This window comes from Papio anubis, chromosome X, assembly GCF_008728515.1.
Source record: "Papio anubis isolate 15944 chromosome X, Panubis1.0, whole genome shotgun sequence".
Lineage (NCBI taxonomy): Eukaryota > Metazoa > Chordata > Mammalia > Primates > Cercopithecidae > Papio > Papio anubis.
In genome coordinates, this window is record NC_044996.1 from 98240533 (window position 1) to 98267927 (window position 27395).

Consider the following 27395-nt stretch of genomic DNA (forward strand, 5'->3'; position numbering starts at 1 on the left):
TGTGCCAATAGCTAAGCTCCTCACTGGCAGGACTTCCAGTGGTCCTGAGGGTAGAATGAGGTCCTGGCTCTCGCTAACCCCAGAGAGGGGTGCCCCACCCCCACCCCCGCCCGGGGGGAGTGGGAAGCTAGGTGAAAGAACCCACCCTGGCAGCTGTTTCTCTGAACGGTCAGCTGGGAGAGGTGAAGGGGCAGCGCTAGTGCCTGGTGGTAGGAAGGGGCCAGTGGTGAGTGTGGGCTCTGGATGGGAAGCCCAGTGGGGTAGCGAGAGATGGGAAGAGGAGATAGTGAGGGTCAGGAAGGGAAGAGAGGGGGCAGGGGGGATGGGACACAGGGCCACAGGGCAGGGAACTGTGTCCATAAGAATCAGGCGATGGGGAGCGCTCGATTACAAAGTAGTATTTGTTTGGGGGGGGGGTTCAAGTGCGGCAAAGCAACCTGATTGGCTTCCATCCATCGTGTAGCGTCCTGCAAGTGACTAAACTCGACGAAGGCGAAGCCCCGGCTCTGACCTGGAGACAGCATTCAGATACAGACGCAGTGGGTTAGTCAACAGCTTTGGACACACGGCGTTCCCGGGGGCGGGACCCGAGGGGAGAGGACGGGGGCAGAGAGAGGGAAAGGGGAAGAGGAGAAAGGAAGAAAGAGAAAGAGGCAATCAGAGAGAGAAAGACTAGCAGGTGTGGGGGGCAAGGTAGATGGCCAGGTGGGGCAGGGAAGGCGAAGGGAGAAAAACAGAGACCAGAGGTCGGTAGTGGGAGAGACACACACACCAACTGGGAAGAGAGAAAGAGATGGGGCTCGGGCAGACCTGCCGAGCCAGCCTGGGGTGACAGAGACGGAGAGAAGCAGCCGGGAGGGAAAGAATACGAGAGATCTGCCTCCAGAGAAGGAGGTAGGGGACGGTGGGCAGGCTGCTGGCTCCACACAAGCCACAATACGTAACTCCAGGGCGGACCCGGCTCGAGGTCAGGGGCACCCAGGAGGGGTCCTGTAACAGGTGTTGAATCACAGGAGCAAAAGAGAAGCTGGGCCAGGCTGTTCTGTGAGGCTAGGAAGGCTCTTGGCCCATTGAGAACCAGGGGCGGTTAAAGACACGACCTCATCTCAGCCTCACCGCAGCGCAGGGGAGGCGGGCCTCGCTAGGGAGCCACCTCAGGGCCACAGGGTGGAGACTACAGCCACAAACAGTCCAGGTTCCCCTGGACAAAAGGAGAATGGTGGCCAGGATTGGCCAGGAGGACCTTAGAGGTAAGAATCAATGGGTGCCTGGGAGAAGCGCCCAGGGCCATCGAGGGGTCTGCACCTGTAACACCTTGGGGAGAGAGAGACCCAGAAGCTGTCCATGTGTGGTGTAGTTGGGGTGATGCAGAGCAAGACCTACATGCAACCAAGACTCCAGGCTTAGGAAAGGGATTCAGGGTTGAGGCCTCAGGATAGCATGTCCTTTAGAGGCAGATACACGGGGAGGGCTTGGATGAGAGGGGCTTGGGGGGGCATGCTTAATGTTCAAAAGAATAACCGTTAGGATGCATAGGAGGATGGAATGAATAATATAAGGGGGGGGGGCAGAGAGAGAAAGAGAGAGAGGGAGAAAGGGAGAGAGAGAGAGAAAGAGAGAGAGAGAGATGGAGGTGTGGGGAGGAGAGACTGAGAGATGGAGAGAGAAGCCCAGGCAGAGTGAGGCCCCACTGTGCCTGCCTTGGGGAGCCTGGGCAGAGGTCCTGTAGAGACAACTCCCCCCACCACCACCCTGCTAACCTCAGGCCAGCTCCAAGCAGCCTGCAAGAGGGAGGGAGGGAACAGGCGAGGCCAGGAAGTCCTGGCTGTTCCTTGGGATGTGTCCTTGGATAAGAGCCATCCCCTGCTTCCCCCTTGGGACACACACGTGGGACCACCACGTCAGAGCTACTTTCTGGTCAGAGGCTGTTACCAAAAAATGTAGGGGAAAGTGAGGGGCAGAGGAAGAAGAGAGGGAAGGGAGTGTATGGGAGGGGGTTACCATCTCAGATACTCAAGAGTCCCAGAGAGGAGATGCCTGGGAGCCTGGCCCTGGCCGTGACCCCGGGGAGCACCCAGCTCAGCTCAGAGCTGCACCCCTGCCCCGACAGCCCCATTGAAGAGGCTTTTGGCTGGAGCTGTGAGGAGAGTGTGGGGAAGGGGAGAGAAGAGAGGGCACCCCCCACACTGCCCATTCCCAGCTGTGGCAGGAAGGTGGTGGAGGGAGTCGGGGAGAAGGCAGAGGTAGGAGGGAGATTCCGAGGCTGAGGCTGGCCACTGGAAGGGGAGGGCACTGGGAACAAAAGCTCACCTGAAGATTTGTTCCGCATCAGCCGAACCTCCCGTGCTTGCACGCCGTGGGACTGCAGCTGGCCACGGATCTATATGGGGAGATACAGAGTGGGGCAGGCTCAGCACAATGGGGCCGCTGGGTACCTGAGGCTGGCTGGAGGCCTCTGGATCCCAAGGGGTCATCCGTGATGTGCACACAGTCTCCTCTGCCTCTTTCGCAGCTTTTCCCTGAGTGACAACAGCCCCAGGCCCACACCAGTTCACAGTCTTGACTTTCAGCCCCAGACTTGCAGAAAGTGAATCAAATGAAGAAATGGGCACAGAGCAAGGTAAAGCATGGCAGCAGGACGACCCTCAGGGACACAGAGAACAAGAAAGCAAGTGAGCCAGCCACTTAAGAACGGTGGGCAGGGTGATCTGACAAAGGGCTCAGTGGCAGCCACGAAGTAAGGAAACCTGGGAAGCAATTCTTGCCCTTGGCAAGGGGATAACCCACGCCCCCGCCCCTGCCCCGCTGACCTGCAGCTTGCGTCAAAAGAGATCCATGACATAAATGCCAAACTGGGGAGGACAGGAGTCTGAGCAAATCCCAGCCATGTACCCTAGACCATGACTGCAGCAATAACTTAGGGTGGAGACAAAAAGCAAAAAGATATAGTCCTGGGGATTGCTTCCTGGATGGAGTAGGCCAGAGCGAGACTGCAGAGGCAATTCAGGATTTGGACCAGGTGAGGCAGGGTCTCTAGGCCAGTGAGGTCTCTCACAGAGGACCAGGAGCCTATGCCAACCATTCTTGGGAAGGAGTCTTCATGTCTCTGGGCCTCAGTTTCCCCACCAGGTTAAACAAGACAGGAGATTAGACTTACACACACCCATACACAGGATGAAAAGGAAAAACACACAGAAGAGCTTATCAGGACTCCAAACTCAGGGAAGGCTGAGGAAGCAGCAAAAAGTGCGCTCTGGGGTCCAGCTGCCTGGGTTCAGACTCCAGCTCCACTCCACCATTCACTGGCTGTAAGACCTCAGGCAAGTCACATTCCCACTCAGTACCTTCCCTGTTGGGATGCCATGGGGACTGAATCACACCTAACACATGGCCCATCCTGAGATACATTCTCAACAAATGTCAGCAACCAGCTACTGTCTGACCCTGGACAGGGCAGGTGGGCCAGACCTTAGAAACCCTCAAATACACAAGTGGGATTTTCTCTGCTACAAAATGAGCAGCTAGCAGATTTCAGAGGAGGGCTAGGGGGTGAGGGAATTTCAGAGAATTCATGGGGGTGGGGGGTGGGGGGTGAGGGGCGGCGGAGTGGACTAAGAAGGACCAGGATCAGGGAGACTATTCTTGGAAGTTATTCTGGTAGGCCTCATGGGGCTTCAGTGTGGCTGTCATGAGAAGTATGTATGAAAAGGAAACGCGAGGAAAGGGAGGCAGGCGGGGAGGCTGTTAACAGCCACCCAAGGCTCTGAGGCCAGGCCAGGCTGCTGACAAAAGAGGATGGGGAAAAAGGAGAAGGAAATTTCAGAAAATCCCACCCCTCCCCCAATGGTTGCAGGGCCCCAGTGTCATCTCTGCTACCAGCAATAGCCAGCACTGGCCCGGTGAGTATCTGGCCCTTGATGCACACATGCAAAATGGCTGGACGACCAGTGGAATGTGCAGGACTGCTCTTCTCCCGCCCAAACCCACCACTGCCGGATATCCACAGCCACTGCCCCTTGGCCAAGCCGGCCTCTCTGACACTCCTCCCTCCAGACCGGGGGGCCAATGGGACCTGCCCACAGAGGACGGATCAGTGCTGGGGGATAGGAGCTGGAGGGGGAGAAGGGATGAAAGGCACTGAGGTTGCGGGTGAGGGAGGGGTGGGGAAAAGTTGAGGGCCCTGGAGGAGACCCAGCCTGGCCTCCTGCCCGGGGCCATGGGGGGCACGTACGTCATCCTCAGTGGCTGCCTGTGGCAGCATCCTCAGCATGACGATGTTACTGGCCTTCTCCTCCTCCTCCTCATCCTCCTCCTCCTCATCCTCCTCCCCTTGCTCGGTCCGATAGTCCTGGTCCCGATAGTCGCCGTCTCGGGGGAAGCCCGGCGGGCCGGTGGGGCTGTGCCTGTGCCGCCGCCGCCGCCTACGCTGAGTCTCGGAGCCCGGGGAGGCCTCGTAGGAATCCTGGCCGACAGAACGAGATGAGTGACACCAGACGGGCAGTCAGTCTGGGCAGGCCTAGGAGCTGGCCGCTGGCTCTGTGAGGCGGGCAGGCTCTGAAAGCCAGGGATGTGCGGGCTCCGGCTAAAGGCTCAGGCAGGCAGGGTGGGCAGGCCCTGGCCTGCAATCCTTCTGGGGCTGGAAATTCTCCATGGGGTCCTTTTGGGGACTGCCTTCAGGGGGTGGGGAGAGGTAGGTGGCAGTATTGGTGTTGGGGGGGGATCTCTCAAAGGTAGCTGACAAAACACAGCTTAAACCTCCTTGAGGCAAGACAGCCTGGGGTCAGCACACCAGACCCCACCCTTGATTTCCCCCTCCTCTCTGGCCAGCTCAGGGGGTGTGCTCAATTGCTCACTGTACCACCGAAGGCTGTGTGTCTCCTATGGTTCCACCCTGCAACTAAGCTAGGGGCATAAGAACAGCTTCAGATCTCAGCCAGAGCCAGCCAGCAAGAGCTGGTAGAGGTGGTGTGAGGGCTGCAGACACTTCCTCCTCAGTCCCTGATCCTCAGCCTTGGCCAGTCCTCCACCACACACCACGCTCAAAATGGTATGGCTGTTGGGCTCTGGGTTGTTGCCCATTCATCTATTCCAGGACTAAGCAGACCAGGCCTCGGGCCAAAGCCCTCCTACCCACAGTGGGGAAGCGCCAGATAACTTGGTGCTCCATTCTTACCCTGGCCAGGGCCCAGTGCTCCTGGAGACGTCTGGGCACAGCTTGACAGCTGCCACTGGAGAAGCCAGGCAGTCCACCAAAGGAGTTTTCGCCCTGGACCCTCCAGAGGGCAGTGGGCAGCTCACAGCCTGCCCCCTAGGGCTGGGCTTGCAAGAACACCCTTCCCAGCCTGCTGGACAGGAGAGCTGCCTGCTCGTGTGGACCAGGGCGCTGACTGCCCCTCCAACTGGGATTCCCCTAAGGCAAGCCTGTTTGTTCCCCTCGGGTAGGGGCTCCTGATGGTGTAAACATCATGCCTCATCCCTCAGGCTAGGGTGAACTACCCAACATGGCACTGGCTTTTCCAGAAGTGTCCTTCCCTTCTGTCTAGGGGCTCTGTCACCACTGGGAATGTCCATGGCTGGCCTCCCAGAGCTCCTCAGCTTGGTAGTCTGCATTCCCCTGGTTGTCCTCCCAACCCCAGACGCCGGGTCCCACAGAAGAGGCTCTTCAAGTGCTCAAGTTGGCTGGGAGTGGGCAGTACAGGGTTCACAGTGAGCCATGGGCCCGAACTGAACAACAGGGAGAAGGAAAGAGTGGTGGCCAGGGGCCCTCAGAAGTACAGAGCCAAGCATGTGGAAGCCAGGGAGACCCAGGTTGGGAGAGGAGCCCTCAGAGAGGGGAGTGGGAACAGGCCCTCCAGGTGAGGCAAAGCCACCGAGCACAGTCTGAAGGCATGGGAGTGGAGAGCCGCCTGCACACGGTGCTGCAGCCAGACACAGAGGGCCCTCGGGAGCCCATCCCAGTCAGGCCTGGCGCAGCTCGCCCCTCCTCACCTCCGCACTCTGCTCCTCAGATGAGTCGTCATAGTCGTGCTTGCCCTCCTGGCTGCCGTACTCGCGGGGATATGAACGGTAGTCCATGTCCCGGTAGTCGTGGTCTCGGCTGCGGTTCTCCCCACCATCATCCTGCGAGCGGTCAGTGGCTCCATAGCGCCCAGTCCTGTCACCACGACCACCACTAGTGGAGGAAGAAGGATGGGGAGGGATCAGAATGTTGCCCTTTCTAAAAGGTGCAAGAGGCCCAGGTGATGTGTTCTCATGGTTATAGGGTTTTGTTGTTTTGGAGGAGCATACAACAGAAGTGAGGTCCCTTCTGATCCTATCAGATAAGGAAGTACATGCTACCACCATGACTTAGCTCTGGTGATGTTAACCTTGGTCATCTGGTTAAGGCAGTGTCTGCCAGGTTTCTCCCCTGTAAACTTTCATTTTCCCTCCCTCTACTCTATTCTTTGGAAGCCCTCAGGCCTGCCTCTGAACAGGGATTCCTAAATATCTACTCCACATCTCTGAAGTGCAACCCGCCTCTCTCTGGTCCTATGTCACTCTCCAGTCCATGCCGCTGGCTTCTTTCATGAGCACCTTGGTTGTGGCCTGGCTGGTCTCCTCACTTCTACCTGGACCTCCCCAGTTCAGTCTCTACATCCCAAATCCCAAATATGAGTGCTCTCTAAGGCAAAGCCACTCAAACCCATCTCAGTCCCTTCAGTGGTTCCCCCTCAGTCTCAGGATCAAACACCAAAATGCTCACCAAGGTCCCATGCAGTTTGCAGGATCCCCAAGGGTGAGGGCCCTCCTCCCTGTCTTGCACCACGTCCCCTGCCACTGCTTCACTGTCACCTTGCTGACACTAGCAGCTCTTTCATTAAAATTTCTCCTACCGCAATAACTGTAAAATAATTATCTCAAAGCTGATTTCATCTGCATTTTTCTTTTCTCTTTTTTTGAGAATGGATCTGGCACTGGTGCCCTGGCTGGAGGGCAGTGGCATGATCAGGGCTCACTGCAGCCTCAACTTCCCAGACTCAAGCCATCCTCCCACCTCAGCCTCCTGAGTAGCTGGGACCACAGGCACATGCCACCACACCCAGCTCATTTTTGTATTTTTTGTAGAGATGGGGTTTTACCACATTGCCAGGTTGGTCTCAAATTCCTGGGCTTAAGTGATCCACCCACCTCAGCCTTCCAAGTGCTGGGATTACAGGCCTCCACCACTGTGCATGGCCTAATCTGTGTTTCCTTGATGAGTTAAAAAATTACTAGAATATGGGCTCCAGGAAATGAGGGGACCTTGGCTCACTGCCATATTCCCTAGCACTCAGTAGGCGCTCAACAATTATTTTGAACAAATAATGACTAAAAAAGCATTCTAAAAGCAACCAATATATGTTTACTTAAAATAGAAAAAACTAGATGACATAGAAGAATGCTACTATACTAACAGGATTCCAATTCTGGTTGGGAACAACATGAGAATGTCCGTTATCAACAGCATTCTTAACATTATTCTAAAGACACTAGCTAAAACAATTAAACAGGGAAGGAAGAAAAAAGGTTAAAAGCTGGAAAGAAGAAGGTAAAATTACCATTATTTGTAAATGATAAGAGAATATACTTGCAAAGCCTAAGAGAATCAACTGAAAAAACTGTTATAAATAATAAATCAGTAAGGATGCTGGGTACAAATTAATGTAACCACTGTTTAGAAAATAGAAAGGTCCCAAGTACAATTCATCAAAAAGGTTAAATACATAGACATGTGCAAGATATTATGACTATATTTTACATATATACCAGGATATATTTCAAACAGATCAAAGATTTAAATATAAGAAATGAAACCACAGGCCAGGCGTGGGCGGCACTCTGGGAGGCTGAGGTGGGCAAATCACTTGTGGTCAGGAATTCGAGATCAGCCTGGCCAACATGGTGAAACCTCATCTCTACTAAAAATACAAAAATTAGCCGGGTGTGGTGACATGCGCCTGTAATCCCAGCTACTTGGGAGGCTGAGGCAGGAGAATCCCTTGAACCCGGGAGGCAGAGGCGGCAGTGAGCCAAGATCAAGCCACTGAACTCCAGTCTGGATGACAGAGTAAGACTCTGTCTTTAAAACAAACAAACAAACAAACAAAAAAAAAACACAAAGAAATGAAATCATAAAAGTAAAAGAAGAAAATATAGAATAATTGAATAATTTCTTTATAATCTTGAAATGGGGAAACCTATAATCCAAATCCAGAAGCCACAGAAGAAAAGATTACTAAATTCAACTACATAAAAATAAAATACTTTTGCTTGGAGAGAAAAACAGAAAAACAAAAAACATCATTAACCAAGTCAAAAGACAATAAACTAGGAAAAACGATGGGGAAAGGAAGTGAACAGAATTCACAGATAAAAATATAAACTACGTGTATCTGAAAAGATGCTCTATCTCACTTACAATGAAAGATGAAAATTTTGCTAGGTGATATGGCTCATCCTGTAATCCCAGCACTTTGCAGGGCCAAAGTGGGAGGATGGATCGCTTGAGGCCAAGACCAGCCTGGACAACATAGCAAGATCCCGTCTTTACAAAACCACCATCAATCACCACCACAGCGTATTAGTTGGGCATGGTGGTGCACATCTATAGTCCCAGCTACTCAGGAGGCTGAGGCGAGAGGACTGCTTGAGCCTAGGACTTCTAGGTTACAGTGAGCTATGAGTGTACCACTGCACTCCAGCCTGAATGACAGAGTGAGACTCCATCTCAAGAGAAAGATGATAATTAAAACTACATTGGATAGACTGTTTTAAAATAAACTTTATTTTACTTAAGACAAGGTCTCGGTCTGCTGCCCAGGCTGAGTGCAGTAGTGCAACTATAGCTTACTGTAGCCTCTACCTCCTGGGCTTAATCAATCCTCCCATCTCAGCCCCAACTAGCTGGGACTACAGGAATGCACCACCATATCCAGCTAATTTTCAAATTTTTTATAGATACAGGATCTCACTGTGTTGCCCAGCATGATCTTGAACTTTTGGACTAAAGTGATCCTCTCGCCTCAGTCTCCCAAAGTGCTGAGATTACAGACGTGAGCCACTGCACATGGCCTAAAATAAACTTAAAATTTTAATTTCTGTATATTTTTTCTAGATTTTTTTTATTGTGGTAAAATATACATTTACCATTTAACCATCCTTTTTTTTTTTTTTTTTTTTTTGAGATGGAGTCTTGCTCTGTCACCCAGGCTGGAGTGCAGTGGCACAATCTTGGTTCGCTGCAACCTCTGCCTCCCAGGTTCAAGCGATTCTTTTTTTTTTTTTTTTTTTTTTTTTTTTGTGTGTGTGACGAGTTTTGCTCTGTTGTCCAGGCTGGAGTGCAGTGGCACAATCTCGGCTCATTGCAGCCTCGGCCTCCCAAGTAGCTAGGACTATAGGCGTGTACCACCACGCCCGGATAATTTTTGTATTTTCAGTAGAGACAGGGTTTCACTACGTTGGTCAGGCTGGTCTCGAACTCCTGACCTCGTGATCCGCCTGCCTCGGCCTCCCAAAATAATGGGATTACAGGCGTGAGCCACTGTGCCCAGCCTCAAGCAATTCTTGTGCCTCAACCTCCCGAGTAGCTGGGACTACACGTGTGTGCCACCATGCCTAGCTAATTTTTGTATTTTTAGTAGAGATGGGGTTTCACCATGTTGGCCAGGCTGGTCTCGAACACCTGACTTCAGGTGATCCACCTGCCTTGGCCTCCCAAAGTGCTGGGATTACAGGTGTGAGCCACTGCACCTAGCCTTTTTTTTTTTTTTTTTTAGACAAGTTTCACTCTTATTGACCAGGCTGGAGTCCAATGGCACAATCTCGGCTCACTGCAACCTCCACCTCCCGGGTTCAAGCGATTCTCCTGCCTCAGCCTCCCGAGTAGCTGGGATTACAGACCTGCACCACCACTGGCTAATTTTGTATTTTTAGTAGAGACAGGGTTTCTCCATATTGGTCAGGCTGGTCTCGAACTCCTGACCTCAGGTGATCCACCCATATGGGCCTCCCAAAGTGCTGGGATTACAGGCATGAGCCACCGCGCCCAGCCAACCATTCTTAATTATCTAATTCAGTGGCATTAAGTATACTAACAATGTTATGCAATCATCACCTTTTCCAGGAATTTTTCATCACCCCAAACAAAACCTTTGTACCAATTAAACAATTGTCACCCCACCCCACAGCCTCCATTCTACTTTCTGTCTCAATGAATTTGCCTATTCTAGGTACTTCATATAACTGGAATCATATAATATTTGTCCCTATGTGTCTAGCTTATTTCACCTGGCATGTTTTCAAGGTTCATCCACAAGGCAATATGTTAGAATTTCCTTCCTTTGTATGGCAGAATAATACTCTTCTACTGTAGTGTGCACACACCACATTTTGTTCATTCATCTCTTCATACACAGATGGGTTGCTTCCACCCCTTTGTTATTTTGGACATTGTGAATAATGCTGCTATGAATACTGGTGTCCAAGTATCTGTTTGAATTATTGCTTTCAATTCTTTTGGGTATGTACCTAGGAGTGGAATTGCTGGATCACATGGTAATCCTATGTTTAACTTTTTCTGGAACTGCCAAACTGTTTTCCACAGCAGCTGTACCATTTTACATTACATTTTACATTACATACAACCCAGTGTTGCACAAGGGTTCCAATTTCCCCACATCCTTACCAACACTTGTTATTTTGCATCTTCTCATGTGCTTACTGGCCATTTGTATATCTTTAATGGAGAAATGTCTATTCAAGTCCTTTGCCCATTTGTTTTTTGTTTTGTTTTGAGATGGAGTCCGACTCTGTCACCCAGGTTGGAGTGCAGTGGCACGATCTCAGCTCACTGCAACCTCCGCCTCGCAGGTTCAGCTTCCCGAGTAGCTGTGATTACAGGCGCCTGCCACCACACCCGGCTGATGTTTTGTATTTTTAGTAGAGACAGGGGTTTCACCATGTTGGTCAGGCTGGTCATGAACCCTTTGCCCATTTTTAAATTGGGTAATTTTGTTGTTGTAAGAGTTCTTATATTCTGGATGTTAATCCCTTACCAGATATATGATTTACAAATATGTTTTCCCATTGTGGGTTGTCTTTTCACTTTCTTGATAGTATCTTTGGAAGTACAAAAGTTTCTCATCTCTTGTTGTTGTTACTAGCAGTCCCTGAACTAGAATAGGTTCAGAGAGACTTCCAAAAGTTTCTAATCTTGGCCAGGCATGGTGGACTCACACCTGTAATCCCAGCACTTTGGGAGGCCAAGACGGGCGGATCACATGAACCCAAGAGTTTGAGACCAGCCTGGGCAACATAGCGGAACCTCATTGCTATAAAACAAATAAAAATAAACAAAAGTTTCTAATTTTGATGAAGTCAAACTTCTTATTTTGAAATAATTTTACATGTACAGAAAAGTTCAAAGAATCCCTGTATACCCTTCACCCAGCTTCCCCTAATATTAACAAAACTAGCGCAAATTTGTCAAAACTAAGGAATTAACTAAACTACAGATTATATTAGGATTCCACCAATTTTCTCGCTAATACCCTTTTTCTGATCCAAGATTTAATCCTAAATATCACATTACATGTAGTTGTCACATTCCCTCAGTCTCCTCTGGCCTGTGAAGGTTTATCAGTCTGTCCTTGTTTGTTTTTAACAACCTTAACAGTTTTGAACAGCACTGGCCAGGTATTTTGTAGAATGCCCTTTAACTGGTTTTGTTTGATGTGTTCTGATGATTAGACTTGAGATTATGGATTTTTTTTTTTTTTTTTTTGGAGAAGCATACAACAGAAGGGAGATAGTGAGATGCCCTTCTGATCATATCACAAAAGAGAGTACATGGTAACAACATGACTTATCTCTGGTGATGTTAACCATGATCACCTAGTTAAGGTGGTGTCTGCCAGGTTTCTTCCCTGTAAAATTTCTCTATTTCTCTTTCCATACTCTATTCTTTTTTTTGAGATGGAGTCTCGCTCTGTTGCCAGGCTGGAGTACGGTGGCACCATCTCAGCTCACTGCAACCTCTGACTCCCGGGTTCAAGCAATTCTCCTGCTTCAGTCTCCCGAGTAGCTGGGACTACAGGCACCCGCCACCACCCCCAGCCAATTTTTGCGTTTTTAGTAGAGACGGGGTTTCACCATGTTGGCTAGGCTGGCCTCAATCTCCTGACCTCACAATCCACCCCCCTCGCCCTCCCAAAGTGCTGGGATTAAGGCATAAGCCACCGTGCCCGGCCTCCATACTCTATTCTTTAGAGGTGAGTCTCCCAAGACCAGCCCAGTCAAAAGGAGGGTAATTGTGTTCTACCTCCTGGAGGGAGTATCTACATTATTTGGAATTACATAAAAATTATTATTTATAATAACTATTAAATACTACATTGTACTATACAATAATCACTATTATTTAGAATTCTTCTGTAAGGAAGATTTGATAGAACATTTTTATTTTAACAGATTTACAACAGTCCAATGTTTGAAAACAAACAGCAAGGCTGTGTGGAAAACAGGCACTTTCATATTGCTAGTAGGAGTTAAAAATGGAATAATACTTATGGAGGAGAATTTTGCAACAGCTGACAAAACTAAAAATCTACATACCCTTTGACCCACAGTTCTACTTCTGGGAATTTAAAGTATACATATACTTGCACATGTACAAAAAAGTTACTGTAGCACTGTTTAAAAAAACAAAGGATAGGCTGGGGGCAGCGACTCACGCTTGTAATCCCAGTACTATGGGAGGCCAAGGTGGGTGGATCACGAGGTCAGGAGATGGAGACCAGTCTGGCCAACGTGGTGAAACCCCGTCTCGACAAAAAATACAAAAATTAGCTGGGTGTGGTGGCGCGTGCCTGTAATCCCAGCTACTCAGGAGGCTGAGGCAGGAGAATCTCTCGAACCCAGGAAGCGAAGATTGCAGTGAGCTGAGATCGCGCCATTGCACTACAGCCTGGCAACAGAGTGAGACTCCGTCTCCAAACAAACAAACAAAATAAAAAAACAAAGGATAAGCCAGGGGCAGTGGGTCATGCCCCTAATCCCAGCACTTTGGGAGGATGAGGTGGACGGATCGCTTGAGCCCGGGAGTTCAAGACCAGCCTGGGTGACATAGCAAAACCTCATCTCTACAAAAAAATACAAAAATTAGTTAGGCATGGTGGTGTGTGTTTGTATCCCCAGCTACTTGGGAGGCTGAGGCAGGAGAATCACTTGAGGCCAGGAGGTCAAGGATGCAGTGAGCCATGATTGCACCACTGTACCTGGGTGACAAAGCCAGACCCCTCTGTCTCTCTCTCTCTCTCAAAAAAACAAAAACAAAAACAAAAAACATCATAAAGGTAAATGAATTAAAACATGAATAGACAGATCAGTGACATAGAATCTACAGCATACAAAAACACACATGGAAGTTCAGTATAAGCCAAAGGTTATATTTCAAACTAACAAGGGGAAAATGAATTAGTCAATAAATAATAGTTACAATAAATATCTGGCCTAGGGATCAGCAAACTATAGCCAGTGGACCAAATCCAGTCTCCTTAAATAAAGTTTTAGTAGAGGCCAGGTGTAGTGGCTCACATATGTAATCCCAGTACTTTGGAAGGCCAAGGCAGGAGTAACCCTTGAGTTCCAGACCCAGCCTGGGTAACACAATAGTCAGACCTTGTCTCTACTAGAAAAAGAAAAGAAAAGAAAAAAAAAAAAAAAAGAAGAAGAAAGAAAGAAAAAAAGAAATTAGCAGTGTGTGAGGCTAAGGTAGGAGGATCCCCTGAGCCAGGGAGACAGAGGCTGCAGTGAGCTCTGATCGCGTCACTGCACTCCAGCCAGTCAGGGCAACACAGCGAGATCCTGTTTCAAAAAATAAATTAATTAAATAAATAAAGTTTTACTGGAACACAGCTATATTCATTCATTCATTCATAAATTGTCCGTGACTGCTTTCAGTTTAGTTGCAACAGAGATGGTCTTGCAATGCAATGCCAAAAATATTTACCATCTGATCCTTTACAGAAAAGTGTTGCCTACTAAGAAAACAAAGTTGTTTACTTCTTTGCCACTTAGTGTTGCCCGCTAAGAAAACAAAGTTGTTTACTTCTTATGCCAGATAAACTCTGGATGGGTGAAAACTTAAATCCCCAAATAGAAACCATAAAAATATTAAAGAAATCTCTCTCCAAAAAAAAAAAAAAATCTCAAAACTGCTTTCTCCCATGGCTGAACTAGTTTGCATTCCCACCAACAGTATATAAGCATTCTTTTCTTTGCAGCGTCACCAATTTTTTTTTTTTTTTTTTTTTTACTTTTTAATAATTGTCATCTGACTGGAATGAGATGGTGTCTCATTGTGGTTTTGATTTGCATTTCTCTGATGATTAGTGATAATAAGCATTTTTTCATGTTTGTTGGACACCTGTATGTTATCCTTTGAGAAGTATCTGTTCATGTTCTTTGCCCATTTTTTAACTGGAACTTTTGCTTTTTGCTTGTTGATTTAACTTCCTTGTAGATTCTGGATATTAGACCTTTTTCAGATGCATAGTTTGTGAACGTTTTCTCCCATTCTGTAGGCTGTCCATTTACTCTCTTGGTAGTTTCTCTTGTTGTGCAGAAGCTCTTTAATTAGGTCCAACTTGTCAATTTTTGGTTTTGTTGCAACTGCTTTTGGGGGCTTAGCCATAAATTCTTTGCCAAACCCTGTATCAAGAAGGGCATTTCTTAGGTTTTCTTCTAGGATTTTTTTTTTTTTAGGCAGAGTTTCACTCTTGTTGCCCAGGTTGAAGTGCAATGGTGCAATCTTGGCTCACCGCAGGTTCAAGTGATTCTCCTGCCTGAGCCTCCCAAGCAGCTGGGATTACAGGCATGCACCACCACGCCTGGCTAATTCTGTATTTTTAGTAGAGACAAGGTTTCTCCATGTTGGTTAGGCTTGTCTTGGACTCTCAGCCTCCCAAAGTGCTGGGATTACAGGCATGAGTCACCGCACCTGGCCTTCTAGGACTTTTATAGTCTGAAGTCTTACATTTAAATCTTTTTTTTTTTTTTTGAGACGGAGTTCTCGGCTTTCCTGTCGCCCAGGAAGAGTGCAGTGGCCGGATCTCAGCCACTGCAAGCCTCCACCTCCCTGGCTGGCCACCCCTCCTGCCTCAGCCTCCCCGGAAAGTAGCTACAGGCTCAGCCACTCGGCCTCGCTAAGTTTTCAGATTTTTAGTAGAGACGGGGTTTCACTGTGTCAGCCAGGATGGTCTCGATCTCCTGACCTCGTGATCCGCCCGTCTCGGCCTCCCAAAGTGCTGGGATTACAGGCTTGAGCCACCGCACCCGGCCTAAATCTTTAATCTATCTTAATTTTTGTATATGGTGAGAGGTAAGGGTCCAGTTTCATTCTGCTGAATATGGCTAGCCACCTATCCCAGCACCACTTATTGAACAGGGAGTCCTTTCCCCCTTGCTTACTTTTGTTGATTTTGTTAAAGATCAGATGGTTCTATGTATGCGGGTTTATTTCTGCATTCTCTACTCTGTTCCACTGGTTTATGTGTCTGTTTTTGCACAGGACCATGCTATTTTGATTACTGTAGCCTTATAGAATAGTTTGAAGTTGGACAATGTGATGCCTCTGGCTTTGTTCTTTTTGCTTAGGATTGCTTTGGCTATTCGACCCAGTAATCTTGCTACTGGGTATATACCCAAAGGAAAATAATTCATTCTATCACATGCACCCATATGTTCAATGCGGCACTTTTTTTCTTTTCTTTTTCTTTTGAGACGGAGTTTCGCTCTTGTTGCCCAGGTTGGAGTGCCATGGTGCAATCTTGGCTTACTGCAACCTCCACCTCCTGGTTCAAAAGGTTCTCCTGCCTCAGCCTCCCAAGTAGCTGTGATTACAGGCACACGCCACAACGCCTGGCTAATTTTGTATTTTTAGTAGAGATGGCATTTCTCCATGTTGGTCAGGCTGGTCTTGAACTCCCAACCTGAGGTGATCCGCCCACCTTGGCCTCCCAAAGTGCTGAGATTACTAGCATGGGCCACTGCGCCTGGCCGTTGCAGCACTATTCACAACAGCAAGGACATGGAATCTGCTTGAATGCCCATCAATAGTGGAAAAGATAAAGAAAAATGTGGTACATATACACCATGGAATACTATGCAGCCATAAAAAAGACAAAATCATGTCTGTCACAGTCATATGGATGGAGCGGGAGGTTGTTATCCTAAGCCACCTACCACAAAAACAGAAAACCAAGTACTGCATGTTCTCACTTACAAATGGGAGTTAAATGTTGAATGTACATGAATGTAAATATTGGAACATCAGACATTGGGGATCACTAGACCGGGAAGGTGGGCATGGGCTGAAGGACCATCTGTTGGGAACTAAGCTTACTGCTTGGGTGATGGGATCAACAGGGCCTCAGGCTTCAGTGTCACGCAATTTACCCATGTAAAAAACCTGTACGGGTCAGGTGCGGTGGCTCATGCCTGTAATCCTAGCACTTTGGGAGGCCGAGGGGGCAGGATCATTGAGGTCAGGAGTCTGAGACCAGCCTGGGCAACATGGTGAAACTGTCTCTACTAAAAAATACCAAAATTAGCTGGGTGTGGTGGTGCACACCTGTAGTCCCAGCTACTGTGCAGGCTGAGGGACAAGAATTGCTTGAACCAGGGAGGCGGAGGTTACAGTGAGCCGATCGCCCTATTGCACTCCAGCCTGGGCGACAGAGTGAAACTGCATATGAAAAAAAGAACAACAACCACCTGTATGTGGGCCGCGAGCTCCAGCCGGGGGTCAGGGCCACCCCGGCCTGGGGCAGGGGCGGGGAGGGGGATGGTAGAGAATGTGACACCAGGTGGCCCTAATCCCACACCCCAGCCCTTTCCACATCCCTGCCACCAGGGGGTACCCGCATACTCCCAGCGCTCACTGGCCAACAGACTCGGCTTATGGGCGATTTCCTCAGGACCCAGGCTCCTTGCCCAAGGAGGAAGATGGCAGACCTTTCTGAAAGGGAAGAAAGTTGGCTACTGGCTGTGTGAGAAGAAAATCAAGAAGCTCAATTTCCAGGCCTTGGCGGAGCTGTACAGGAAGCGAGGGACAGAAGTGCAGCTGAGGCCAGGAGCGGCGGCTCACGCCTATAATCCCAGCACTTTGGGAGGCCGAGGCGGGTGGATCACCTGAGGTCGAGAGTTCGAGACCAGCCTGGCCAAGATGGTGAAACTCTGTCTCTACTAAAAATAGAAAAATTAGCCATGCCTAGTGGCAAGCGCCTGTAATCCCAGCTACTCGGGAGGCTGAGGGAGGAGAATCGCTTGAACCCAGGGGGCAGAGGTTACAAGGAGCCGAGATCACGCCACTGCACTTCAGCCTGGGCAACAGAGTGAGCCTCATCTCAAAAAAATAAAAAATAAAAAAAAGAAGTCATGCAGCTGAACCTCAGCCAGCCGCCAACTGAGGAACAGGGACCCCTGGAATTCATCATTCACAAGTTGACCCGTGTCATCCTTGAAGCCGACCAGAATGACAGCCAGTCCCTGGAGCTGGTGCACAGGTTTCAGGAGTACATCGATGCCCACCCTGAAACCATCGTCCTGGACTCCTCCCCTGCCATCAGAACCCTGCTTGACCGCTCCAAGTCCTGCAAGCTCATCTGGAAGATTGAGGTCTACATGGAAGATAGCAGGATCTACTCACTGCCCTTCATGGAGGGGCCTGTGCGGGGATGACACCATGTGGCTACTGGAGAAGAATGGCCTGGCTTTCCTGTTTATTTGCAAAACCAGACTGGCTCACAGCACCAACTCTCACAAGATGGCTATTGCATTCAATCAGGAGGGCCTGAACAGCATCCAGTCACCCTGTGTGGTCTAGAATTTCATCAACCACAACACCGTTCTGTACAAGGTGTTCATGGTCGGCGAGTCCTACACTGTGGTCCAGAGACCCTTGCTCAAGAACTCCACGGACACAATGTGACCGCGAATCCATCTTCCTCAATAGCCACGAGGAGTCAAAGCCGGAGTCATCATTGGTCCTGACGGAGGTGGACAAGTTTGAGGGCAAGAGCAGCTGAGCAAAAAGGTCATCTGGGTACTCCCCCAGGCCCTGTGGCAGGCGCTGGGAATATTGCTGCTCGGCACCGACATCATCATCAACAACCAGATGGGGCAGCATGCCGTCATCGACATCAGTGCCTTCCCAGGCTACGAGGGTGTGAGCGAGTTCTTCAAAGACTTCCGGAACCACATCACCACCATTTTGCAAGACCAGAGCACAGCCACAGTAGCCATGGGGGATGTGGCCCTGCTGAGGCACAGCAAGCTCCTGGCTAAGCCGGTGGGCAGCCTAGCAGGCGAGCGGACATGCAGCGCCAGCCCCGGCTGCTGCAGCAGCATGATGGGCCAGGACGCACCCTGGAAGGCCAACGCCTATGCGGGTGGTACCTCCAAGCTGCCGCACCCAAGACTTGGCTGCACTGCTAGCATGTCGCCCAGCTTCTAGCAGCACTGTGTGGCCTCCCTGGCCAACAAGACCTCCTCCCAGTAGCCATGGAGCCAAGATCCAGAGGGGTGGCATGGGGCATACCCGCTGGGCCAGCAGCTCCCAACGGCACTGCTACTACTGAGAATCCCCAATGATCTGATTATTCTTTTTCTTAACTTTTAACCTGATTTTCTGACGTCATGATCTAAATGAGGGTTGAGGGAAGATGGAAGAGAACATCAAGTGGTCCAGCGTTGGGGAAAAGGGCCATCCCACCTGATTCCTGCTGTGCAGACTTCTTCACTGAGTTAAAAAACAAAACAAAACAAAACAAAACAAAACCTGTATGTGCATCCTTTAACCTATAATAAAAGTTGAACTTTAAAAAAAAGAAAATAAATATTAGAAAGAAATCATAAGAAAAAAATGTATCTTTTAAAGAGTGGGGTAGGTCTTCCTCAGCAAGCCACATCCCAGCAGTCATAAAAGGAAAATGAATAAATCTGGCTTTGTAAAAATTATAAATCTCTATAGAGTGTAAAAAATACGAGAAACTTAGAAATAAATATGTAATAAAGCAAGTATGGTAAAACGTTCATAGTAGAATCTAGTGGGCCGGGCATGGTGGCTCACGCCTATAATCCCAGCACTTTGGGAGGCCGAGGCAGGCGGATCACCTGAGGTCAGGAGTTGGAGACCAGCCTGACCAACATGGAGAAACCCCGTCTCTACTAAAAATACAAAACTAGCCAAGTGTGGTGGCGCATGCCTGTAATCCTAGCAACTTGGGAGGCTGAGGCAGGAGAATCACTTGAACCCGGGAGGTGGAAGTTGCTGTGAGGTGAGATTGTGCCATTGCACTCCAGCCTGGGCAGTCAGAGCGAAACTCCATCTCAAAAAAAAAAAAAAAGAAGAAGAAGAAAAAAAAAGAATCTAGTGGATGGGTATATATGGTGTTCATTGTAAAATTCTTTAAACTTTGCTACATGCTTGAAATTTCACACTAAAATATGGAAAATACCATAAAGATAAGTAACAAATGGGGCAAATATCCATTAAACATGTTTCCAAACATTTTGGTTGATTTCCTTTTTTTTTTTTTTTTTTTTTTCAAATTCCACCTCAAGTTTATTTTTAAGGATTAGTTGAGCAAGTTTGGAGTTAGAAGTGAGAGAATCGTGTTTAAAGGAAAGGGTAGGTCATCCACAGAACAGCGTTCAGTCATTACGAAAAAAAAAATACTTCTTGCTTTTATAGTACCATCTTCCTCCATTAGGCCTACCTGCATACTATGCTTCATCAACTCTAAGATCACCTCACAACTGTACCATTATTTTAGGCACCACTAAAAGGCAATGTATGGCTAACAAAACTATAACAAACCATTGATAATATATCCAGATTTCAGATATGTTACAGTGCATCTTAGTTGATGAAACAAAAATATACAAAACATGAGACACAGTAAAAATGAAAACTACCACTTCATTATACCTTTTCACAAGCAAATAGTGCTCAAAAATGTGAACAGCCAGACACAGTAGCTCACACATGCAATCCCAGATACTCTGGAGACTGAGGCAGAGGATCACTTGAGCCCAGGAGTTTGAGACCAGCTTGGGAAACACGGCGAGACTCCACAGAAAAAATTAAAGCCAGATGTTATGGCACACACCTGTAGTTCCAGCTACTGGGGAAGCTGAGGCAGGAGGGATGGCTTGAACCCAGGAACTGGAGGATGCAGTGAGCTATGATCACACCACTGGACACTGTCTCTTTAAAAAAATGTGGATTTCCATTTTTTTAAACAATTACTTGTTCATGTATTCATTCAAGAAATATTAACCCAACATTTGCTATACGATAAGTACTGTTCTAGGTGATAGGGATACTGCTGTGAACAAAATGAAGTCACTGTCCCAATGAACTCAGCTTGGAACCCAAATTGTTTCCTTTTTTCTTGAGATGGAGTCTCACTCTGTCGCCCAGGCTAGAGTGCAGTGGCACGATCTCAGCTTACTGCAACCTCCACCTCCTGGGTTCAAGCAATTCTCCTGCCTCAGCCTCCCGAGTAGCTGTGATTACAGGCACCCACCACCGCGCCCAGCTAATTTTTTATATTTTTAGTAGAGATGGGGTTTCACCATGTTGGCCAGGGTGGTCTCAAACTCCTGACCTCATGATTCACCCGCCTCCGCCTCCCAAAGTGCTGGGATTACAGGCGTGAGCCACAGCACCTGGCCCCAAATTGTTTCCTTACAGTAAATGCCTGGAGAAGAAATCACTGTTAGAGGTATGAGTAGTTTTAAGGTTCTTGATACAATCGATTTGAACTGTAGTCATCAAAATTCAAGAACTGGGGCCAGCACAGTGGCTCACGCCTGTAATCCCAGCACTTCAGGAGGCTGAGGCGAGTGGATCACCTGAGGTAGGGAGTTCGAGACCAGCCTGGCAAACATGGTGAAATCCTGTCACTACTAAAATACAAAAATTAGCCGGGCGTGGTGGCACACGCCTGTAATTCCTGCTACTGAGGAGGCTGAGGCACAAGAATCCCTTGAGCCTGGAAAGCAGAGGTTGCAGTGAGCCAAGATCATGCCACTGCACTCCAGCCTGGAAGACAGAGTGAGACTATCTCCAAAAACAAAAACAAAAAAAAGGAAAAAAAAAAATCAAGAACTGAACAGATACGAATAAATTTATAAATTTTCAGATGAAATTATCCTGAACTCTCTTGACATCCAATATCCAAACTAAATAAATTCAGGTATTGAACTCTTGCTATCTAAACTCAGGAAGGGAACATATTTGGATAGAAAGGAATACTTTTAATTGGCCACCAGAGCACTCTGAACAAACACTTTCCAAAGGCATACTCCTTTTATAAAGCATTTCTAGGGTGCTGGACTGAATCGTCATATATGAGGATCTTCACAAAATGAGTATTTCTAGAAAATATAAAATGCTAAAATTGGCAGAAGAGATGAAATGGTAATCAAAAACCAGCTCATCAGATGCTTTTATATTTTTTGAGACAGGGTCTCACTCTGTCACTGAGGCTGGAGTGCAGTGGCATGATCACAGCTTACCACAGCCTCAACCTCACAGGCTCAGGTGATCCTCCTGCCTCAGCCTCCTGAGTAGCTAGAACTATAGGCACCTGCCACCATGCCCAGTTAATTTTTGTATTTTTTGTAGAGACAGAGTTTTGCCATGTTGCCCAGGATGGTTTCAAACTCCTGGGTTCAAGTGATCCAACTGCCTTGGCCCACTGCGCCCAGCCTCCAGATGCTTTTAAAGGTAAGTTCTACCAAGTTTTTCAAGGTACAGATAATTCTTCTACAAGTTTCTCCAATAAAGAGAGAATAACAAAGGCTGCCCAACTCATGTCATAAGGCTACCTTGATTGCAATGCCAGATAAATACTGAAAATAAAATTATTGGACTACTTCACTGATAAATACAGGTGTAGATATCCTAGATGATACAACAGCTAATAAAATCTAACAAGGTTTTAAAAATATACATAAATCACTAACATTTCTGCCAAAAACTCATGAGTAAGCATTAGAAAAATCCAAACTGAGAGACATTCTACAAAACAACTAAGCTTAAAACATGCTTTCAATATAATCCATAGGTTCAGGAAAAAAAAATGACAAGGTCATAAAAGACAAAGATAGAATAACTGTTTCAGATTAAAGGAGACAAGGAGCTCAATGCAATACATGATCTTGGACTGGATCCTGGGTTGGGGAAAACCGCTATAAAGGACATTACTGAGAAGAGTGATAACATCTGAATATGGGCTTTATATACGATAAAAGTACTATATAATTGTTAAATGTCCTGATATTGATAAGTATATTGTGGTTATGGAAGAGAACACCTTTGTTCTTAGGACATACATGCTGCCAGACTTAAAAGGTCATGTCAGACTGGACGCGGTGGCTCACGCCTGTAATCCCAACACTTTGGGAGGCCGAGGCGGGCGGATCACCTGAAGTCGGGACTTTGAGACCAGCCTGACCAACATGGAAAAACTCTGTCTCTACTAAAAATACAAAATTAGCCGGGCGTGGTGGTGCATGCCTGTAATCTCAGCTACTTCGGAGACTGAGGCAGGAGAATTGCCTGAACCCAGGAGGCAGAGGTTGCAGTGGGCCGAGATTGCACCACTGCACTCCAGCCTGAGCAACAAGAGTGAAACTCTGACTCAAAAAAAAAAAAAAAAAAAAAAAAAAAAAAAAAAAAAGGCATGTCTGCCACCAACTCAAATGATTAAAAAAAAAATTGTGTGTGCATGTGTGTGTGTGTCTATGTAAAGATACAGCGCTATAGGGTGGGCCAGGTGCGGCAGCTCACGCCTGTAATTCCAGCACTTTGGGAGGCTGAGGCAGGCAGATCACCTGAGGTCAGGAGATCGAGACCAACCTGACCAACATGGTGAAACCTCGTCTCTACTAAAAATACAAAAATTAGCCAAGCGTAGTGGCGGACGCCTGTAATCCCAGCTACTTGGGAGGCTGAGGCAGGAGAATCACTTGAACCCGGGAGGTGGAGGTTGCAGTGAGCCAAGATCACGCCATTGCACTCCAGCCTGGGCGAAAGAGTGAGATTCTGTCTCAAAAAAAAGGATATAGAGTGATAGAGCAAATGTGGCAAAATACTTACAATAAGTAATTCTGACTAGAGGATATATGGGAATTCATTATACTTCTTCTTGCAACCTTTCTGTAAATTTGAGATATTTTCAAAGTAAGAAGTCATAAACATATACATACATACCATGATCAAGTGGGGTATAGCTCAAGAATGCCAAGGATACAATTTAATGCGATTTATGAAATTTTTATTTATTTTTTTGATATGGAATCTCGCTGTTGCCCAGGATGGAGTGCAGTGGCACGATCTCAGCTTACTGCAACCTCCACCTCCCAGGTTCAAGCGATTCTCATGTCTCAGTCTCCCCAGTAGCTGGGGTTACAGGCATGCATCACCACGCCTGGCTGATTTTTGTATTTTTAGTAGAAATGAGATTTCACCATGTTGGCCAGGCTGGTCTTGAACTCCTGGCCTGAAGCGATCCACCCACCTTGGCCTCCCAAAGTGCTGTGATCCACCACCATGCCAGGCCACAATTTATGAAATTAATGGACAAGGGGAGAAAAAAAGCACAGGATTTTGAAGTTTAATACTTATTTATGGTCAATCTTAGCAAACGAACATCAGATAATTTTCTTGATTTATTAAAGGATACATTCTAAAAACTTACTGCATGCATCATACTTAATGGAGAAACTTTAGACACATTCTCTTTCATTCCTCTCCCTTCTTCCTACTGTCTCAACTGCCATGTGCTGAGGATGGCTACACAGAAGGGGCTGCCTGTCAGCCCTAGATTAATTGCTCTTCTGCAGACTGCCTTTGTAGGAAAGAAAAGTAAACTATCTTGTTTAAGCCATTATTCTTTGGATTTTCTGCCACAACTAGCCAAAGTAAATCTTAATTTGTGCACCCAGTATCACTTATACTATTTAATATGGTACTAAAAGTCCTGGACAATGCTATAAATGAAGAAAAATAAATAAGTGACAGGATAGATTTGCATACAATATGACCAACTACTTAGAAAGAACATCAGAATCAACAATGAAGTATTAGAAATAACAAGGGCATACAGCAGGGGTAACTTACAGAAATCAACAGCTTTCCTCTACCCCAGCAAATACCAGCATGAAAAATATTTTTCAAAAAATAAGATAACAGCCTGTAATCCCAGAACTTTGGGAGGCCAAGGTGGGTGGATTGCTGGAGCCCAGAAGTTCAAGATCAGCCTTGGCAACATGGCAAACTCCGTCTCTACAAAAAATTAGCTGGGCGTGGTGGCACGTGCCTACAGTCCTAGCTACTTGGAAGGCTGAGGTAGGAAGATCACCTGAGCCTGTGGAGGTCACCACTGCACTCCAGCCTGGGTGACAGAGCAAGACCAAGTCTCGAGAAAAAGAAAAAGATAATGAAAGTGACTGAAGTACCTAGGGATTACTTTAAAAAAGAATACATAAGACTTGTATTTCTATTTATGAAAATGAAAGCTTTTTATGCTCTTCACATAAATTTCAAAATATTCTCTACACAGGTCTTAGATGAGATGACTACTTACAAAGATGATTTTCCCCAAATTAATAGAGAAGTTCAGTGCAATATCTATCAAAATTCTTATTGTTGTTGAGGGGCTTTGATAACTTTTGATATAGAATAAAGCCCCACGAATGATTAAATCAACTTTGAAAAATAAGTGCAAAGGAGCTATTAAGACATTCTATAAAGCCATACTAATAAAAACAGTAAGGTGCTGGCACAAGAATGTGTAAATAGACCAGCGGAACAAATTACATCGCTCAAGACAAATCCATGTACATGAGGGAACCTGAAATCAGATGCGGTACCACAGATCAATAAAGAAAGAATGGACTACTTAGGAGGTGGTACTGGAAAAACTGCCTACTATATGGAAGAAAATAAAACTGGAGCCTACCTTATGCCATATTCAAGAGTGGAATCTAGATGGATTAAAGATCTGAATGCAAAAGGTAAAAACTATACATTAGGCTGGGCGCGGTGGCCCACGCCTGTAATCCCAGCACTTTGGGAGGCCAAGGCGGGCGGATCACAAGGTCAGGAGATTGAGACCATCCTGGCTAACATGGTGAAACTCCGTCTCTAATAAAAATACAAAAAATTAGCTGGGTTTGGTGGTGGGCGCCTGTAGTCCCAGCTACTTGGGAGGCTGAGGCAGGAGGATGGCGTGAACCCGGGAGGCGGAGTTTGCAGTGAGCTGAGATCGTGCCACTGCACTCCAGCCTGGGTGACAGAGCGAGACCCCATCTCAAAAAACAAACAAACAAAAACAACTATACATTAAAAGATAAGGCAAAAAAGGTGATGTTGGGCAAGGCGCGGTGGCTCATGCCTGTAATCCCAACACTTTGGGAGGCCGAGGCAGGTGGATCACCTGAGGTCAGGAGTTCAAGACCAGCCTGACCAACATGGAGAAACCCCATCTCTACTAAAAATACAAAAATACAAAAAATTAGCTGGGCGTGGTGGTGCATGCCTGTAATCCCAGCTACTTGGGAGGCTGAGGCAGGAGAATCTCTTGAACCCAGGAGGTGGAGGTTGTGGTGAGCCGAGATTGTGCCATTGCACTCCAGCCTGGGCAACAAGAGTGAAACTCTATCTCCAAAAAAAAAAAAAAAAAAAAAAAAAAAAAAAGTGATGTCAGCACATCAAAATTAACAACAGGCATCTACTCTTTGGGGAATTATTAAGTAAAATGCAGTAGACATGCCCCATGATGCCCTTGCCAGCAACTGGAAACAAAGCAGTAACATACACATGGCAATACAGACAGATGTCAAAAATACAGCACTGTGCTGGGTGCAGTGGCTCATGCCCGTAATCTCAGCACTTTGGGAGGATCACGTGAGGTCAAGAGTTCGAGACCAGCCTGACCAACATGGAGAAACCCCATCTCTACTAAATATACAAAATTAGTCGGGCATGGTGGTGCACGCCTGTAATCCCAGCTACTTGGGAGGCTGAGGCAGGAGAATTACTTGAACCTCGGAGACAGAGATTGCGGTGAGCCGAGATTGTGCCATTGTACTCCAGCCTGGGCGACAAGAGTGAAACTCCGTCTCAAAATAAACAAACAACAACAACAAAAAAACAGCACTGTTGGCCAGTTACAGTGGCTCATGCCTTTAATCCCAGCACTTTGGGAGGCCAAGGCAGGAGAATTGGCTGAGCCCAGGAGTTTGAGACCAGCCTGGGCAACATAGAGACACCCTGTCTCAAAACAAAAAACAAAAAACAAAAAACAAAAAAAACCTCCCACTCTAAGTAATACAAAGTTCAGGAAACAAAATGAAAACTGTGGCACTATGCCATGTGTGTCAACTGAAAACACAGTTGCTCAAAACAACACTTCATATTTCCATTTTCTATGAAAATGTATCTATATGATACATTTATATATGTATATATTTATGCTACATGTATCTATATGATACATTTGTATATGTATGTATATTTATATGATACATGTATCTATGATACATTTATATGAAAACAATGTATAAAATAAATCTGATACATTTTCTATGATATGTATCATAGAAGGATACATATCAAACACACAGAGCAGCTGCCCACAGAGGTGCGAATTGGGAATAAAATGAAGAAATAAACGTGGCAAGAGGAAGCCTTGTGCTGACCTATGACAAAAACCTACCTTGAACTGGAAAGTATGATGAATTCAAACCTCTGCACTTGAGGGCTTTTAAAAGTCAATGGATTTACTTGGTAATAAAGTTTGAACAAAGTATGTATGTCAGCTACTCAAATTCAGAAATGGCCACAGTGCACTTCTAGTGAATACCATCCAAAATCAAATGTCTTTCAAAAAACATTTCTAATGAAAGCCAAGACTGAATAACACTAGGTGATGACCTTATCTCAAATTTGGGCTCACTTTTCAGAAAACAAAATATTACAATTCTACATTTTTAAAAGGGGTGGTGGTAGAGGAAACCCTTTGTAAGACATTTTAAAAATTATTTTCTCTTTTTATGAAGCTATCGACTCTTGAGTCTTAATAGAGGCTTTCTGGGAGAGTTAAGTCTGCTTTTCTAGGCAATCTTCAAGTGTCATGGCTGGGTTACCTGCCTCGGAATCACCTGGATGGCAAGGGATCACTGAATTTTACTCAGGACTTCTGTATTTTACCCAGTGTTCCGGCTATTCCTTGTTCATAGCAGAGCTGAAGAAATAACTATCTGAGAGTATCCATTCCAAGCAAGTATCATGCCAACTG

The 27395-nt window shown here is 46.8% G+C and overlaps 1 protein-coding gene and 1 pseudogene across 8 annotated transcripts in view; one reads left to right on the plus strand and one right to left on the minus strand.

Annotated features, from left to right (window-relative positions):
* RBM10 (RNA binding motif protein 10) overlaps positions 1-27395 on the minus strand; it is a 41395-nt gene that overhangs the window by 11316 nt on the left and 2684 nt on the right. For 4 of the 8 annotated variants that reach the window (XM_017953794.1, XM_017953797.2, XM_017953796.2 and 1 more), the window contains exons 3-6: positions 5989-6172; positions 4232-4462; positions 2311-2380; positions 438-511 (exon numbers count right to left, since the gene is read on the minus strand). In XM_017953794.1, coding sequence (XP_017809283.1) covers positions 438-511; positions 2311-2380; positions 4232-4462; positions 5989-6172 — 559 coding nt within the window. The remainder of the gene's footprint in view (positions 1-437; positions 512-2310; positions 2381-4231; positions 4463-5988; positions 6173-27395) is intronic. The other 4 variants (XM_009197479.3, XM_009197478.3, XM_017953799.2 and 1 more) reach the window with 1 other exon arrangement.
* Positions 17358-18580, plus strand: LOC101017257 (annotated as a pseudogene).